Genomic DNA, 16,259 nt, shown 5'->3' with positions numbered 1-16,259 from the left:
AAAATGAAAATACTATTATCCTCACTGGATCACTATGAAAAGTATATAAGACAGAAAAAAGCAAAGTTGCTAGGATAGTGACAGCTACAGTAGGCCCTCAACCACTATAGCTATTACTTTTTAATGCCACGAATGTAAAGGAGGAAATAAACTTAGTTTATGATGTTACAAGGAATGAGATTAACAGTGTTCTAAGTGCCCTAAGACAGCAACAAGTTCCTCAAATTCTTCACACTCTCTCTCTTCTTTCCCATTCCTTACCCCTCACAAAACTCCTCCCCCACCAAAGTAAGACTTACCCAAATAAGGAGAAAAATGAAAGATTATTCTCAGGAATTCCTTGCCCTCCTCCTAGCTTCCACATATAAACTTCTGCTTTTTGCAAAGAAAATATTGACAGCTCAGTCTATGTTTAGCTTATAACCTTAACAGAGTCTAGAGTAGTCTATCAGACTAGGTCTCAGGTATATGTGTTTTTGGAGAGTTCACCCTGACAAGTCATTTGTTAGCCTACTTAGATATATTATAGTAGACCAAACCATATAATATTCCTATAACTCACCGCAGTCTTTGAATCCAAAGTTGTATAAGACCTCAAGGGAAAAGTAAGATCAGAGGAATCTTATGTTCACCAAGATAAAAGAGACAGAACTCTAAAGAGAGTATGTTTGCTTACATACAAATTTGTACTAAAATTATTATAGAATTAATTTCTGTTTATCATCTCTAACTCTACAAACTTAAGAATCATCCCTACTCCCTAAACTTTTAAAATGATACCTGTAAATTGTTTCTTTCTGAAGTGTTCTTCCTCTTGGGCTGATCCACTAATATCAATGTTGTTCTGACTTCATGATTTAGAATTTTTTATTCTTCCTCTGTCCCACTAAGGTTCCACAGTCCTCTGAATAATAGCTAAAATGTATGAAGAACATACTATGTGCCAAGTGTGTTGTACGGTTTCTCACTTAATGTCATAATAACACTATGAGCAAGATTAAAACACTGCCATTTGACAGTTGAGTAAACAGGCTCACAGAGTTGGTGGTACTTCCTCAAAGTCATAAAGCTAGTTAGTGGTAAAATCAATATACTCTGACTCCAGAGCTGATAACATTATGCTAATTCTTTTCTGCTGCCACAGTGAAGACCTGGGAAAACAGTGCTAGGACCCAGGTTTACTTTCTGTCTCCTAAGAAAACACTGAAGAGAAATCTCTATTCCTGTGCTGTTTGCCACCTTTTTCTAACTATAACCAAAAGGACTAACTTGGAATACACTGCAACCAAAATATTTATCGCTATCAAAAAGTACATTCAAGGGACGCCTGGGTGGCTCAGTCGGTTAAGCCTCCGACTTCAGCTAAGGTCATGATCTCACAGTTTGTGAGTTTTGAGCCCCATGTTGGGCTCTGTGCTGACAGCTCAGAGCCTGTAGCCTGCTTTGGATTCTGTATCTCCTTATTTCTCTGCCCTTCCCCACTAGTACTCTGTCTCTCCTTTCTCAAAAATAAATAAAAACATTAAAAAAAAATCTTTTTAAGTACATTCAATTAAATTGACAAGCAATGTTAGAATTTTGTAAAACAGAAGATTGAACATGTAAATAAAATCAAGTGAACAAATATTTCCTGAGAACTACTAGGTTTTAGATGCTTGGGATAAATCAGTGAACAAGGCAAATCAGGAATGCTGCCTTAGTAGAGGTTTCTAACAGGAAAAACAGATAATAAGCAAAATAAAATTAAGTATATTATATGGTATATATTGGAAGTTAAAAGTCTTGTACAAAATTTAAAATATGTATATTAGCATGGGGGTGGGGGTGACTGGCAGCACCACCGGAAGAGTGGACAAACTGCAGTGTTAAATGTGGCAGTCATGAAATGTTAAGATGTAAATCTGAGCAAAAACTTAAAGATAAGGACTTGAAGGAGGCGAATAACAGCAAGTGGGAAAAGGGGGAAGACCATTTTAGGCAGAAGAGATAGTTAGTAGCAAAGGCCCTAAGCACATGGTTAGAGCCAAGGAAGCAAACAAGACCAGTAAGAGAGAAATTAGTTTATGATCTAAACAGCAGCAGACTGGATAGGGTCTTATAAGAACACCGTAAGGACTCTAGTTTTTATAAAATAAAATAGGTTTAAAGGGTTACAAGCAGAAAAATGACCTGATTTTATCTTAGGCTGCTATATTGAGAACATATCAAAAGGAGGGAAAACAAAGAAACAGGGAGATGAGTGAAGATGCTACTACAGTAACTCAGGTAAAAGTGATGATTCAGATGTGAGGTTAACATAATCTAAATGGTAAGAAGTAGCCATATTTAGATATGTTTTGAAAGTAAAATAGTAAATAGAATTTCCTGACAGAGTGGATATGGGTATAAAAAATAAAAGTAAGGGGTGCCTGGGTGGCTCAGTCAGTTAAGCACCAGACTTCAGCTCAGGTCATGATCTCGCGGTCTGTGAGTTTGAGCCCTGCGTCAGGTTCTGTGCTGACAGCTCAGAGCCAGGAGCCTGCTCAGGATTCTGTGTCTCCCTCTCTCTCTGCCCCTCCCCTGCTTGCGCTCTGTCTCTCTCTCTCTCTCGCAAAAAATAGATAAACATTAAAAAAATTTTATGAATAATCAAAAGATATAAAAAAAATAAAAATAAAAAAAATAAAAGTAAAATTCTTGGCCTAAGCAATAATTAGGAGAAGATATCCATGAACTGAAATAGTAAGGACAGACAAGTAAAGTATTTTGGGGGTTGGGAGGTGAAATAATGCTATCTTCTTGGACATGGTAAATTGGAGATGTCCTGAAAGTGACAGTGAAAGAGGGATAAGAAGGCAGGAGTGATCACCTGTATCATATTCTGCTGACAGGCCAAGGAAGATGAAAACTCAGACTGATCACAGATTTAGCAATTTAGGTCACTATGAACTTGCTTTTTTTCAATAAGTTTTGATACAAAGGAAAGCAAAAAAGGGAGAAGTAGTGGGGCAACTGAAGTCAAGAGAAGCTAAAAGAAGGAAACAGTTCACCTGCTGCCCACCACAGGAAAAAGAGAATGGAATTTGACTTTGACCAAATTAAATGACAGATTTTTTTCTTAAACTAAGAGACCACAACATAACAGACCATAACAATCTATTACTGAAAATGTCTACTACACAATACAAAATTACTAGACAAAGAAAAAGGAAAATGTGACTCACCAGACATTAGAATCAGCAGTTAAGAATTTTTAAAGAATATTATAAACATGCTCAAGGATGTAAGAGAAAATCTGCTTAAAAGAACAAAGAAATCTCATAAGAAAGTATAAAAAAAGCAAATGGACATATAAGATCTGAAATGTAAAAAAATTCATTGAATGGGCTTAACAGCAAACTGGGGATGATTAAAAAAAAAGGGGGGGGGAGGGGCAAACCAACTTTAAGATAGAGCAAAACAGAGTCTCCTATACCCGAAGAAAACAGAAAAAATAAATAAATTAAAAAACAAAAAACAAAAAACAAAACAGAGATCTGTGGGATAATATCAAAAGGACTAAAATATATGTAACTTGAATCCTATGAGAGAAAAGAGAGATGGGGCCAGATAAAAGGTTGAAAGACCAAATTTCCCTCAAAACTGGTAAACAAAACAAAACATAAATTTAAAAATTCAAGAAGCTCAGCAAATCCCAAGGAAGATAAGAAAGAATAAAACACCTGACACATCATATTTAAATGTCTGAAAACCAAAGATAAAAAAAAATCTTAAAAGCAGCCAGAAAAAAATGACTCATCACATACAGAGGAACAATATAAATGCATTCTGACTTCACATCAAAAACAATGAGAGCCAGAAGATGGTGGGATGACATCTTCACAGTGCTGAAAAAAAAAATGTCAACACAGAATCCTACAGCCAGTGAAAATATCCCACTGGAATGCAAGTGAAATAAAAACATTTTCAGATAAAGAAGTTCTTCTGTGAAATCTTGCCATTTGCAACAATGTGGATGGAACTGGAGGGTATTATGCCAAGCAAAATAAGTCAGACAGGTATCACATGATTTCACTCATATGTGGAATGTGAGAAACTTAACAGATGATCATAGGGGAAGGGTAGGAAAAATAAGATAAAAACAGAAAGGGGCAAACCATAAAAGACTCTTAATTATAGAGAACAAACTGAGGATTGATAGGGATGGGGGAAATGGTGATGATGGGGGAAATGGTGATGATGGGGGAAATGGTGATGATGGGGGAAATGGTGATGATGGGCATTAAGCAGTGCACTTGTTGAGGTGAGCACTGTGTTATACGTAAGTGATGAATCACTGGGTTCTACTCTTGAAGCCAAGACTACACTGCGTGTTGACTAACTTGAGAATAAGTAAATTTTAAAAAAGGAAGTTCCTCTACGAGTTATGCCTTTAGTAGATCAGCACTAAAAGAAATGCTAAAGTAAGGTCTTTGGATTGAAGGCAAGTGAAATCGGACAGAAATTTGGTTCTTCAGGAAGAATTGAAGAGCAAAAAAAATGATAAATAGGTGGGTAAAAATAAAAGGCAATTTTTCCTCTTAGTATGTTTAAAATACATGTGACTGCTTAAAGATCTAAGGGACAGCATAATGATAAATCAGCTTCAAAAACAGTTTCTCCTTTCTTATCTACTCCCCTCCCATAGTTACAAAAAAGAATAGTACCTGTTTTAGTTTCAAAAAGAAATTTTCAGTGGTACTACGTTTGCTGAAAGGCCAGAATAATCTCTCATTAGGTGAGCAAACACGGACTTTTGTCTCTATGAGAAATCGAACAGGCTCCTGTACTTCTGTTATTACCAAATCAACAGCTGTGGTCATAAATAGCACTTTATCTAGAAAGAGAGGGGAAAAGCAAATAAAAAAATGGAAATACATTTGCTCACACAATTATTGTTAAATCACTTTTGTAACAAACTTTCAAGATACCTTAAAGTAATACATCAATTAAATACAAATCTAAAATAATCACATAAATTACTGTTTTGAAAATTCTTTTTCTGTATTGAGAATTCTTTGCTTGGGTACACTCCTTGGAACTAGTGACAGCATTAGATACTTTAAAGTTTATGAAACATACTGTCAGATTGTTTTGTAAAAGTGCATACGGCCTATTCATGCCACTCTTACCCATACAGGGGATTCTCAATTTCTAAAATCTTGGTTGATTTATCCATTTACCTATAGTGCTGTGAATAACAAGAAAAAATGAAGGGGAAAATAAATGCTCAATAAGAGGCACTACAAGGTTACATTTTTCAGGACAGAATATTATACAGCCACTAAATGACATTCATGAGGAGGATGAAACACCTTGAGCACAGAGTATCTGAAAATCTACATAAAAAATTGGTCACAGTGGTCCCCTTGGGACGGGGCCCTGAGGACCGTGGTAGACTTCTACTTTTCCTTACATATCCTTTTAATTTTTAACCATATATGCACATATTATCGCTACAAAAATAAATAAAACTTAGAATTTTGTATACAAATAAATACATAAGTAGAAAAAAAGCAGGAAAGGGAAAAATTAAGGGGGGGAAATAAGTGGGGAAAAATGATACTTTGTTTACAGTTAAATTTCATAACAACCTCAAAGACCTATACAAATTCTTTGGTTTCACTACAATTAAAAAAAAACACTGGATATTTGTGAAATAAGTGGTCCTAAGGTTTGGGTATCTTCTTGGGACTAAAATTTCTGTTCATGGTGTCAGCAATCTGCATCACCTTTAGGAGTTTCTTCATTTACAACTTGAAAAGGCAGAGATTTTGGATTCCAACTCCCAGTGATGACATAGGACTTTCCATCAGAACTTTTGCCCATAGATTCCTGAAGAAAAGAATAAAAACAAACATAAATGCCAAAATAAGTCAACTGCCATTTTGCTGCCTTTAGAAAATAGAGAAATTGCAAAAATATAGTATGAAAAAGGGTCAGATATTTTTTAAAAAGGTAGAAATATATGTGAATGACACTAATTACAGTTAAAATTAAAGATGTGCCAACTGTTTATATAATTGTTCCTGAAAGTTATAAAGTAAATGCTTGTAGATCGTATCAAATTGTACAAACATCAGAGAAACTTAACCACCTAAATCTATGCTGAATTCTGTTGTCAAGTGAATAATTATCACATAAATTTTAGTTTTGAAAATAAAGATTTTCACATAAAAGCAACAATACTAATACCACCGACTTTTATAAAATTCACAGTAGTTTGTAAACACTTCTCTCACGAATTTTCTGACTCCCACTTCAACCCTAAATTATAAACAAGGATTATTCACTATTATACAGTCAAGAAACCAAGGTTAACACTAAATGGGTCTAAGACCAGACTAGTAAATAGCAATTCAGAAATAAGGAAATACCCTTATCTTTGTTTACTGCTATTATAGCTCACAAGAACACTTTGATAAACGTGCTTTAACACCAAATTCAGGCTGAGATAAAGTGAAAACATTATCAAGGAAATAGTATATTACCTTAAAAAAAAAAAAAAAAGATGTGGGAGTCACAAGGCAGCAGCCTGTGTAGGGGGCGGGGCTCACACCCACTTTGAGGAACAACAAGCCCATGCGGACTGGGCGGAGAACGCCACACCTCAAACTCTGACTTGGACAGAGCTCATGGCTTTAGCACTTGTGGGGTGCCTGTTTCTCTGGAAGGCCTCCTCCAGGACAGAAAGACAGGGTACAAAGAGGAAGATGGCGGCGTAGGAGGACACTGGGCTCACCTCGTCCTGCTGATCACTTAGATTCCACCACATCTGCCTAAATAACCCAGAAAACCGCCAGAAGACTAGCAGAATGGACTCTCCAGAGCCAAGCGTAGACAAGAGGCCCCCGGAAGAGGGCAGGAAGGGCACAGAGTCGGTGCGCACTACACGGACTGGCAGGAGGGAGCCGGGCGGTGGAGGGGCAGCCCACCCGGCAAGGCAGAGCCCCCAAGTCTGGCTTGCAAAAGCAGAGGGGCCAGATGGAGTGAGTTCTGACATCCAGTGGCACTTAACATCTGGAATGTTATAAGTCAAGAGCTCTGCTCGGAGAGCAGGGAGGGCAAGAAGACACCGGGAGGGAGAGATGTTGAGCCCCGGAAGACAGAGCTCAGCTCAGCGGGGAACAAAGGTGCTAGGAAGCGCCATCTCCCTCGCCATCCCCAGCCAAAATCCCAAAGGGAACCAGTTCCCTTCACGGAACTTGCTTGCACCCGCAAACACCCAATGCTGTGCTTATGTGGATCCATCCCTCCAACGGGTCTGCCCCCCCTCCCGGTGCCACAGGGCACCTCCCGCAGCAGACCACCGAAGGCAAAGTGAGCTGAGCCTACCCCTCCCCGCCCTGTGCAACTTGCGGATCCACCCTGGCTGATACGCCAGATCCCACAGAAGCAGCACCACAAGCCTGGCAGTGTGCAAGTAGCCCAGACAGGGGCCACACCACTCCACAGTGAGTCCTGCCCCTGGGAGAGGGGAAGATAAGGTACACACCAGTCTGACTGTGGCCCCAGCGGTGGGCTGGGGGCAGACATTGGGTCTGACTGCGGCCCTGCCAACCAACACAAGTTACTCCAGACAGCATAGGGGAAGTGCCCTGCAGTTCCGTGCCACCCCAGAGACTATCCAAAATGACAAAAAGAAGAACTCTCCTCAAAAGAAACTCCAGGAAGAAGCAACAGCTAACGAATTGATCAAAAACAACTTAAGCAATATAACAGAACAAGAATTTAGAATAATAGTCATAAAATTAATCACTGGGCTTGAAAAAAGCATAGAAGACAGCAGAGAATCTATTGCTACAGAGATCAAGGGACTAAGAAATAGTCATGAGGAGCTAAAAAATGTTATAAGTGAGGTGCAAAATAAAATGGAGGCGACCGCAGCTTGGAATGAAGAGGCAGAGGAGAGAATAGGTGAATTAGAAGATAAAATTATGGAAAAAGAGGACGCTGAGAAAAAGAGAGATAAAAAAATCCAGTAGTATGAGGGGAGAATTAGATAACTAAGTGATGCGATGAAACACAATAATATAGGTATAACAGGGATTCCACAGGAGGAAGAAAGAAAGGTGCTGAAGATGTACTTGAAGAAATCATAGCTGAGAACTTCCCTGATCTGGGGAAGGAAAAAGGCATTGAAATCCAACAGGAACAGAGAACTCCCTTCAGACGTAACTTGAATCGATCTTCTGCACAACATATCATAGTGAAACTGGCAAAATACAAGGATAAAGAGAACATTCTGAAAGCAGCTAGGGATAAACATGCTCTAACATATAAAGGGAGACCGGTAAGACGAGTGGCACACCTATCTACTGAAACTTGGCAGGCCAGAAAGCAATGGCAGGAAATCTTCAATGTGATGAACAGAAAAAATATGCAGCTGAGAATCCTTTATCCAGCAAGTCTGTCATTCAGAATAGAAGGAGAGATAAAGGTTTTCCCAAACAAACAAAAACTGAAGGAATTCATCACCACTAAACCAGCCCTACAAGAGATCCTAAGGGGGATTCTGTGAGTGAAATGTTGCAAGGACCACAAAGTACCAGAGAAATCACTACAAGCATGAAACCTACAGACATCACAATGACTCCAAACCCATATCTTTCTATAATAACACTAAACGTAAATGGACTAAATGTGCCAACCAAAAGACATAGGGTATCAGAATTGATAAAAAAAAAAAAAAAAAAAAAACAAGACCCATCTATTTGCTGTCTACAAGAGACTCATTTTAGACCTGAGAACACCTTCAGATTGAAAGTGAGGGGATGGAGAACTATCTATCATGCCACTGGAAGTCAAAAGAAAGCTGGAGTAGCCATACTTATATCAGACAAACTAGACTTTCAATTAAAGGCTGTAACAAGACATGAAGAAGGGAATTATATAATAACTACAGGGTCTATCCATCAGGAAGAGCTAACAATTATAAATGTCTATGCGCCAAATACGGGAGCCCCCAAATATATAAAACAATCAATAACAAACATAAGCAACTTTATTGATAAGAATGTGGTAATTGCAGGGGACTTTAATACTCCACTTACAACAATGGATAGATCATCTAGACACAGGATCAATAAAGAAACAAGGGCCTGAATGATACATTGGATCAGATGGACTTAACAGATATATTTAGAACTCTGCATCCCAAAGCAACAGAATATACTTTCTTCTCGAGTGCACATGGAACATTCTCCAAGATAGATCACATGCTGGGTCACAAAACAGCCCTTCATAAGTATACAAGAATTGAGATCATACCATGCACACTTTCAGACCACAATGCTATGAAGCTTGAAATCAACCACAGGAAAAAGTCTAGAAAACCTCCAAAAGCATGGAGGTTAAAGAACACCCTACTAAAGAATGAATGGGTCAACCAGGCAATTGGAGAAGAAATTTAAAAATATATGGAAACAAATGAAAATGAAAATACAACAATCCAAACGCTTTGGGATGCAGCGAAGGCAGTCCTGAGAGGAAAATACATTGAAATCCAGGCCTATCTCAAGAAACAAGAAAAATCCCAAATACAAAATCTAACAGCACACCTAAAGGAAACAGAAGCAGAACAGCAAAGACACCCGAAACCCTGCAGAAGAAGAGAAATAATAAAGATCAGAGCAGAAATAAACAATACAGAATCCAAAAAAACTGGAGAGCAGATCAATGAAACCAAGAGGTGGTTTTTTGAAAAAATAAACAAAATTGATAAGCCTCTAGCCAGGCTTCTCAAAAAGAAAAGGGAGATGACCCAAATAGATAAAGTCAGGAATGAAAATGGAATTATTACAACCAATCCCTCAGAAATACAATTATCAGAATACTATGAAAAATTATATGCCAACAAACTGAACAACCTGGAAGAAATGGACAAATTCCTAAACACCCACACACTCCCAAAACTCAAACAGGAAGAAATAGAAAGCCTGAACAGACCCATAACCAGCGAAGAAATTGAATCAGTTATCAAAAATCTCCCAACAGAGTCCAGGACCAGATGGCTTCCAGGGGAATTCTACCAGACATTTAAAGCAGAGATAATACCTATCCTTCTCAAGCTGTTCCAAAAAATAGAAAGGGAAGGAAAACTTCCACAATCATTCTATGAAGCCAGCATTCCTTTGATTCCGAAACCAGAGACCCAGCAAAAAAGAGAACTACAGGCCAATATCCCTGATGAATATGGATGCAAAAATTCTCACCAACATACTAGCAAATCGAATTCAACAGCATATAAAAAGAATTATTCACCATGATCAAGTGGGATTCATTCCTGGACCGCAGGGCTGGTTCAACATTCGCAAATCAATCAATGTGATACATCACATTAATAAAAGAAAAGATAAGAACCATATGATCCTGTCAATCGATGCAGAAAAAGCATTTGACAAAATTCAGCATCCTTTCTTAATAAAAACCCTTGAGAAAGTCGGGATGAAGGAACATACTTAAACATCACAAAAGGCATTTATGAAAAGCCCACAGCTAATATCATCCTCAGTGGGGAAAAACAGAGCTTTCTCCCTGAGATCAGGAACATGACAGGGATGTCCACTCTCACTGCTGTTGTTTAATATAGTGTTGGAAGTTCTAGCATCAGCAATCAGACAACAAAAGAAAATCAAAGGCATCAAAATTGGCAATGAAGTCAACTTTCACTTTTTGCAGATGACATATTATACATGGAAAACCCAATAGCATCCACCAAAAGTCTGCTAGAACTGACACATGAATTCAGCAAAGTTGCAGGATACAAAATCAATGTACAGCAATCAGTTGCATTCTTATACACTAATAATGAAGCAACAGAAAGACAAAGAAACTGATCCCATTCACAATTTAAACCAAGAAGCATAAAATACCTAGGAATAAACCTAACCAAAGATGAAAAAGATATGTATGCTCAAAACTATAGAAAGCTTATGAAGGAAATTGAAGAAGATATAAAGAAATGGAAAAACATTCCATGCTCGTGGATTGGAAGAATAAATATTGTTAAAATGTCAATACTACCCAACGCTATCTACACATTCAATGCAATCCCAATCAAAATTGCACCAGCATTCTTCTCGAAGCTAGAACAAGCAATTCTAAAATTTGTATGGAACCACAAAAGGCCCCGAATAGCCAAAGTAATTTTGAAGAAGAAGACCAAAGCAGGAGGTATCACAATCCCAGACTTTAGCCTCTACTACAAAGCTGTAATCATCAAGACAGCATGGTATTGGCACAAAAACAGGCACATAGACCAATGGACTAGAACAGAAACCCCAGAGCTAGACCCACAAAAATATGGCAACTAATCTTTGACAAAGCAGGAAAGAATATCCAGTGGAAAAAAGACAGTCTCTTTAACAAATGGTGCTGGGAGAACTGGACAGCAACATGCAGAAGGATGAAACTAGACCACTTACACCATTCACAAAAACAAACTCAAAATGGATAAAGGACCCGAATGTGAGACAGGAAACCATCAAAACCCTAGAGGAGAAAGCAGGAAAAAACCTCTCTGACCTCAGCCGCAGCAATTTCTTACTTGACACATCCCCAAAGGCAAGGGAATTAAAAGCAAAAATGAACTGTTGGGACCTCATGAAGATAAAAAGCTTCTGCACTGCAAAGGAAACAAACAATCAACAAAACTAAAAGGCAACCAACGGAATGAGAAAAGATATTTGCAAATGATATATCAGACAAAGAGCTAGTATCCAAAATCTATAAAGAGCTCATCAAACTCCACACCTGAAAAACAAATAATCCAGTGAAGAAATGGGCAGAAAGCATGAATAGACACTTCTCTAAAGAAGACATCCGGATGGTCAACAGGCACATGAAAAGATGCTCAACGTCGCTCCTCATCAGGGAAATACAAATCAAAGCCACACTCAGATACCACCTCATGCCACTCAGAGTGGCTAAAATGAACAAATCAGGAGACTATAGATGCTGGAGAGGATGTGGAGAAACAGGAACCCTCTTGTACTGTTGGTGGGAATGCAAACTGGTGCACCTGCTCTGGCAAACAGTGTGGAGGTTCCTCAAAAAATTAAAAGTAGATCTACCCTATGACCCAGGAGTAGCACTGCTAGGAATTTACCCAAGGGATACAGGAGTGCTGATGCATAGGGGCACTTTTACCCCAATGTTTCCAGCAGCACTTTCAACAATAGCCAAATTATGCAAAGAGCCTAAATGTCCATCAACTGATGGATGAAGAAATTGTGGTTTACATACACAATGGAATACTACATGGCAATAAGAAAGAATGAAATATGGCCTTTTGTAGCAATGTGGATGGAACTGGAGTGTTATGCTAAGTGAAATAAGTCATACAGAGAAAGACAGATACCATATGTTTTACTCTCATGTGGATCCTGAGAAAGTTAACAGAAGACCATGGGGGAGGGGAAGGAAAAAAAAAGTTAGAGAGGGAGGGAGCCAAAACATAAGAGACTCTTAAACACTGAGAACAAACTGAGGGTTGATTGGGGGGGTGGCGGGGGGAGGGGGGTTGATGGGTATTGAGGAGGGCACCTTTTGGGATGAGCACTGGGTGTTGTATGGAAACCAATTTGGCAATAAATTTCATATTTAAAAAATAAAAATAAAAATTTTTTTTAAAAAAAGCAATCCTTACCAAATCTAACAAGTGCATGTCACTATTTCGTACATCTTTTCCTGGGCTAAGGAGAAGACCAAAACACCTGCCAAAAAAAGAGAAGAGACATAAATTTGGAAAAAAAATAACACAAACAAGATGCTTAAATTAGGTCACCTAAAATTCTTCTTGATGGATAAAGGACACATTAAAATTATTAATAAATTAACTACTGCCCAAATAATCCTTAATTCTTGAATTTACATAAACAAATTCTGCTTGGCTTTTATTATCACACAGTTGAAGTCAGCATATTAGCTGCAGATTTATGGGAGATAAGTCAAAGTGAATGAAATATTCACTTCAATAACCAAAAGAATTCCCCAGAGAATAACATATTTTTCATATATATGGGAATATATATATATATATATATATATATATATATATATATGTGTGTGTGTGTGTTTTTTTTTTTTTTTTTTTTAAAGAAAGAGAGAGAGAGAGAGAGAGAGCGCGCGCGCGCGCGCAGGACAGAAAAGTGGAGGGAGATAGAGAATCTCGACCAGGCTCCACGTTCAGCACAGAGCCCAGCACTGGGCTCAATCCCATGACTCTGGGATCATGACCTGAGCTGAATTCAAGAGCTGGATGCTCAACCGACTGAGCCACCCAGGCACCCTGCAAATACATTTTTGAATATAGTATATGGTTACCCCACTAGACTGATAAAAACTAGAATTTATATTTAAGCTGAATTTACTAAAAATGTTTACCTTTCAATGGCAAGTTCTTTATTAGTTGTTTGTTGCACATAGATGACAATCTTTTTATCAGTTCCTTGGCGAAGTTTAAAGCATTGTCTGTCCTTCTCCTTAGGAACTGCACTGTAGGACAACATGTTTCATTAATTTTGCAAAGTATTTTCTTATGACATATACTAGAACAACTTCTCTTGAATCTAGGATTCTTTTCTGTGCCTGGTTTTCAAATCATAACAGAAATTTAAAACTCATCATCTGCCTCTTAATGTGAAAATATTACCATTACTGTATGTAATCTGCTAAACAATGTATTTAAGCTAGAAAAAACGCTCTTATGCTCCCTAAAATGTCTTTAGTTTTTTTAATTTTCTGTTGCTGTAAAAATTAAGTTAGATATTTGTAAAGCCCTTAGCATAGCATCTAGCACAGACACTCAAAAAAACATTAGTTTCTTTTCAGTTTAGTCAGGTTTTTTTTATAAATAATTATTGCCTTATTTGTTTAAATAAAGAAAAAATACCTAATCATGGAGTCTTTGAATTTCAAAACAAGGTGCCTTCAAAAAATAACAGAGATATAAGATATGGCCAAAAAGTAAGCTGTTGCCTAACACTTCCCTCAAGCAGTGATAACACTGTAAACATGTGCAGGCATTATAAAAACAATACTAATGATACAGTTAAACATTACTTTAAGAAAAAAGTTGAAAATATTCTTAAAATTAGAGTTTACCAAAATAATCTCCTACTCTCTCACACACCACCTGCTCTAGCTCCTTTGTTCTCAAAGGCAAACATCTGCCTATGGCAATCAGCCAACATGCAGCAAATATAAATTATGTCTTAGTGCTATACAACTCAAAAAAAAATGGCAGCAGAACCATTAGAAGATATTAGAAAAGGCTACATGAGAGTTCTGAGTACCTACTCAAACTAAAAAGTGGCTCTGAAGAAATAAAATTAGTTTGAAGACCATCTGCACTTACACAGTAACTAACTCAAAAACACTACATGAAACAGATTAGAAAATCAAAGAACCTTATCAAAGGAGTCTAGAAATGACAAACATCTGCAAAGAAAAACTCCATACCAAACTGTTAAAAGTATTTGTGGTTGACAGAAATTTCACCTATAAGGATATAGACAGGTTATCAATTTTCAACTGACAACAGATACACTAGTGTTTATGTTCTGTGCGTGCTGACACAGAAATACACATAATCCCACCTTTCAGCAGTATTTAAAAAGACAAAAGATATAGTTGCTTCCGGCGTCCTAAGGCTGAAGTGCAAGGAAAAATTATATTAACAGGAAGCAGAGTGGAGACTGTTAAGCAGTGGAAGTTCGTTTCATTACTGTCAGGGACTCTAGATTAAATTTCTTCCTTTTTTTCTTTTTTTTTTTTTTAATGTTTACTTTTGAGACTGAGAGAGGAGAGAGGTGAGGGAGAGAAATAGCAGGGGAGGGGCAGAGAGAGAGGGAGTCACAGAATTCCAAGCAGGCTCCAGGCTCTGAGGTGTCAGCCTGATGTGGAGCTTAAACTTGTGAACCCCGAGATCATGACCTGAGCCGAAATGGGTGGCTTAACCAACCGTGCCACCCAGGCGCCCCTGGATTGTATTTCTAGTATTGTCATTATATCACTGAATGGATCCACCCAAATAATTTCACATTTACTTCCTACTGTATAAATTACAATACTGAGGTCCAGGCTTAACTTCTCTGGGTTTCTTTACCCATAAAACAAGGAATATATTAAATACCCAGCATATCTAATAGGGTTAGGTGGTAGATTAAATGAGACAAAAAAGTGCTTTGAATGGTATAAGTGAAAATGCTCCATCTTCCCAAGGGCTAAATGGAAAGTAGATTTCTAATTTTAATTAACGTAAGAAGTATACTTTTTCAGGGACGAAAAGAAGAGCACTAATTCTTGCCACAGCACTTTATGTATATTTATGTTATAGTAAAACCACAATTTATGTTGTGCTATGGTTACTTATATATACTGTTATTTTTTGGATAGGTGCTAAATCATATGGGTGCACTATTATATTATGTTTTTAGTGAAATATAACTGACATACAACATTATGTTAACTTGAGGTGTACAACATAATGTTTCGATACTTAATATTATGAAATGCATCATACTTTAATCATGCTATTTTGGTTAACATTCAATTTCCACTTTTTAATTTTGTTATTATATATAGTGTTAAGAGGAGCAACCATCTTGATAATTCTCTCTGTATCTCAGTGATTATTTCTGTAGATAAATTCTGTAGATATTACAGAATCACTGGTTTAAAAAAAATTGCATTCAGCAAGTTCAATCTGATAAAGAACTTCTCAACAAGTTCATTATAATAAGGCTACACAACACTCTTTTCTACTATAAACTACAAATTCAATAAAATCACATTAACAAAAACAGAACAAAGCCCCAACAAATGTGAAGAGCAAAATGACCATCCAGAAATTTTCTATATAGCATTTCCATATAGTATTTCCTTGGTATGAGGGTGAATGGAACAGGGATGACTGATCTACCTTGAACATGCCTGAGTTCAGAAGGAAGAAAACTAGTCCTAACGGTTCTGAGAGAGCTTAGAAATTGTTTCCATTTGTAATTGAAATTTACAAACAGGATCTACATAAATATCTTTACTGAAGAAAAAAAAATGCAGTTTAAAGAAACTTTTGTTCCTTAAAATGGAAAATAACTATTACAAAGTTCGTAGATTATAATTTCCACTTCCTAGGGTAGGTATGCATTCGGTGGGAAGCAGCACATCCCAGTGTTGGTTGCTGTGAGAGCAGAAACACAGCTGATGGCAAGGCACACACCACAGCAAAGTCTCATACT

At 37.4% G+C, this 16,259-nt stretch overlaps 1 protein-coding gene across 5 annotated transcripts in view; it reads right to left on the bottom strand.

The window, feature by feature from the left end:
• RABGAP1 (RAB GTPase activating protein 1) overlaps window positions 1-16,259 on the bottom strand; it is a 177,838-nt gene that overhangs the window by 104,392 nt on the left and 57,187 nt on the right. For all 5 annotated transcript variants that reach the window (XR_013551668.1, XM_060608737.3, XM_060608738.3 and 2 more), the window contains 4 exons: window positions 13,405-13,515; window positions 12,668-12,734; window positions 5,751-5,853; window positions 4,686-4,855 (listed from right to left, as the gene is read on the bottom strand). Coding sequence is in view for 4 of the 5 variants with exons in the window: in XM_060608737.3 (XP_060464720.1) it covers window positions 4,686-4,855; window positions 5,751-5,853; window positions 12,668-12,734; window positions 13,405-13,515 (451 nt within the window). In the remaining variant the exon portion in view is untranslated. The remainder of the gene's footprint in view (window positions 1-4,685; window positions 4,856-5,750; window positions 5,854-12,667; window positions 12,735-13,404; window positions 13,516-16,259) is intronic.

Source organism: Panthera onca, chromosome D4 (genome assembly GCF_046562875.1).
Source record: "Panthera onca isolate mPanOnc1 chromosome D4, mPanOnc1 haplotype 2, whole genome shotgun sequence".
Taxonomy (NCBI): domain Eukaryota; kingdom Metazoa; phylum Chordata; class Mammalia; order Carnivora; family Felidae; genus Panthera; species Panthera onca.
This window is presented reverse-complemented; position numbering and strand designations above follow the sequence as displayed.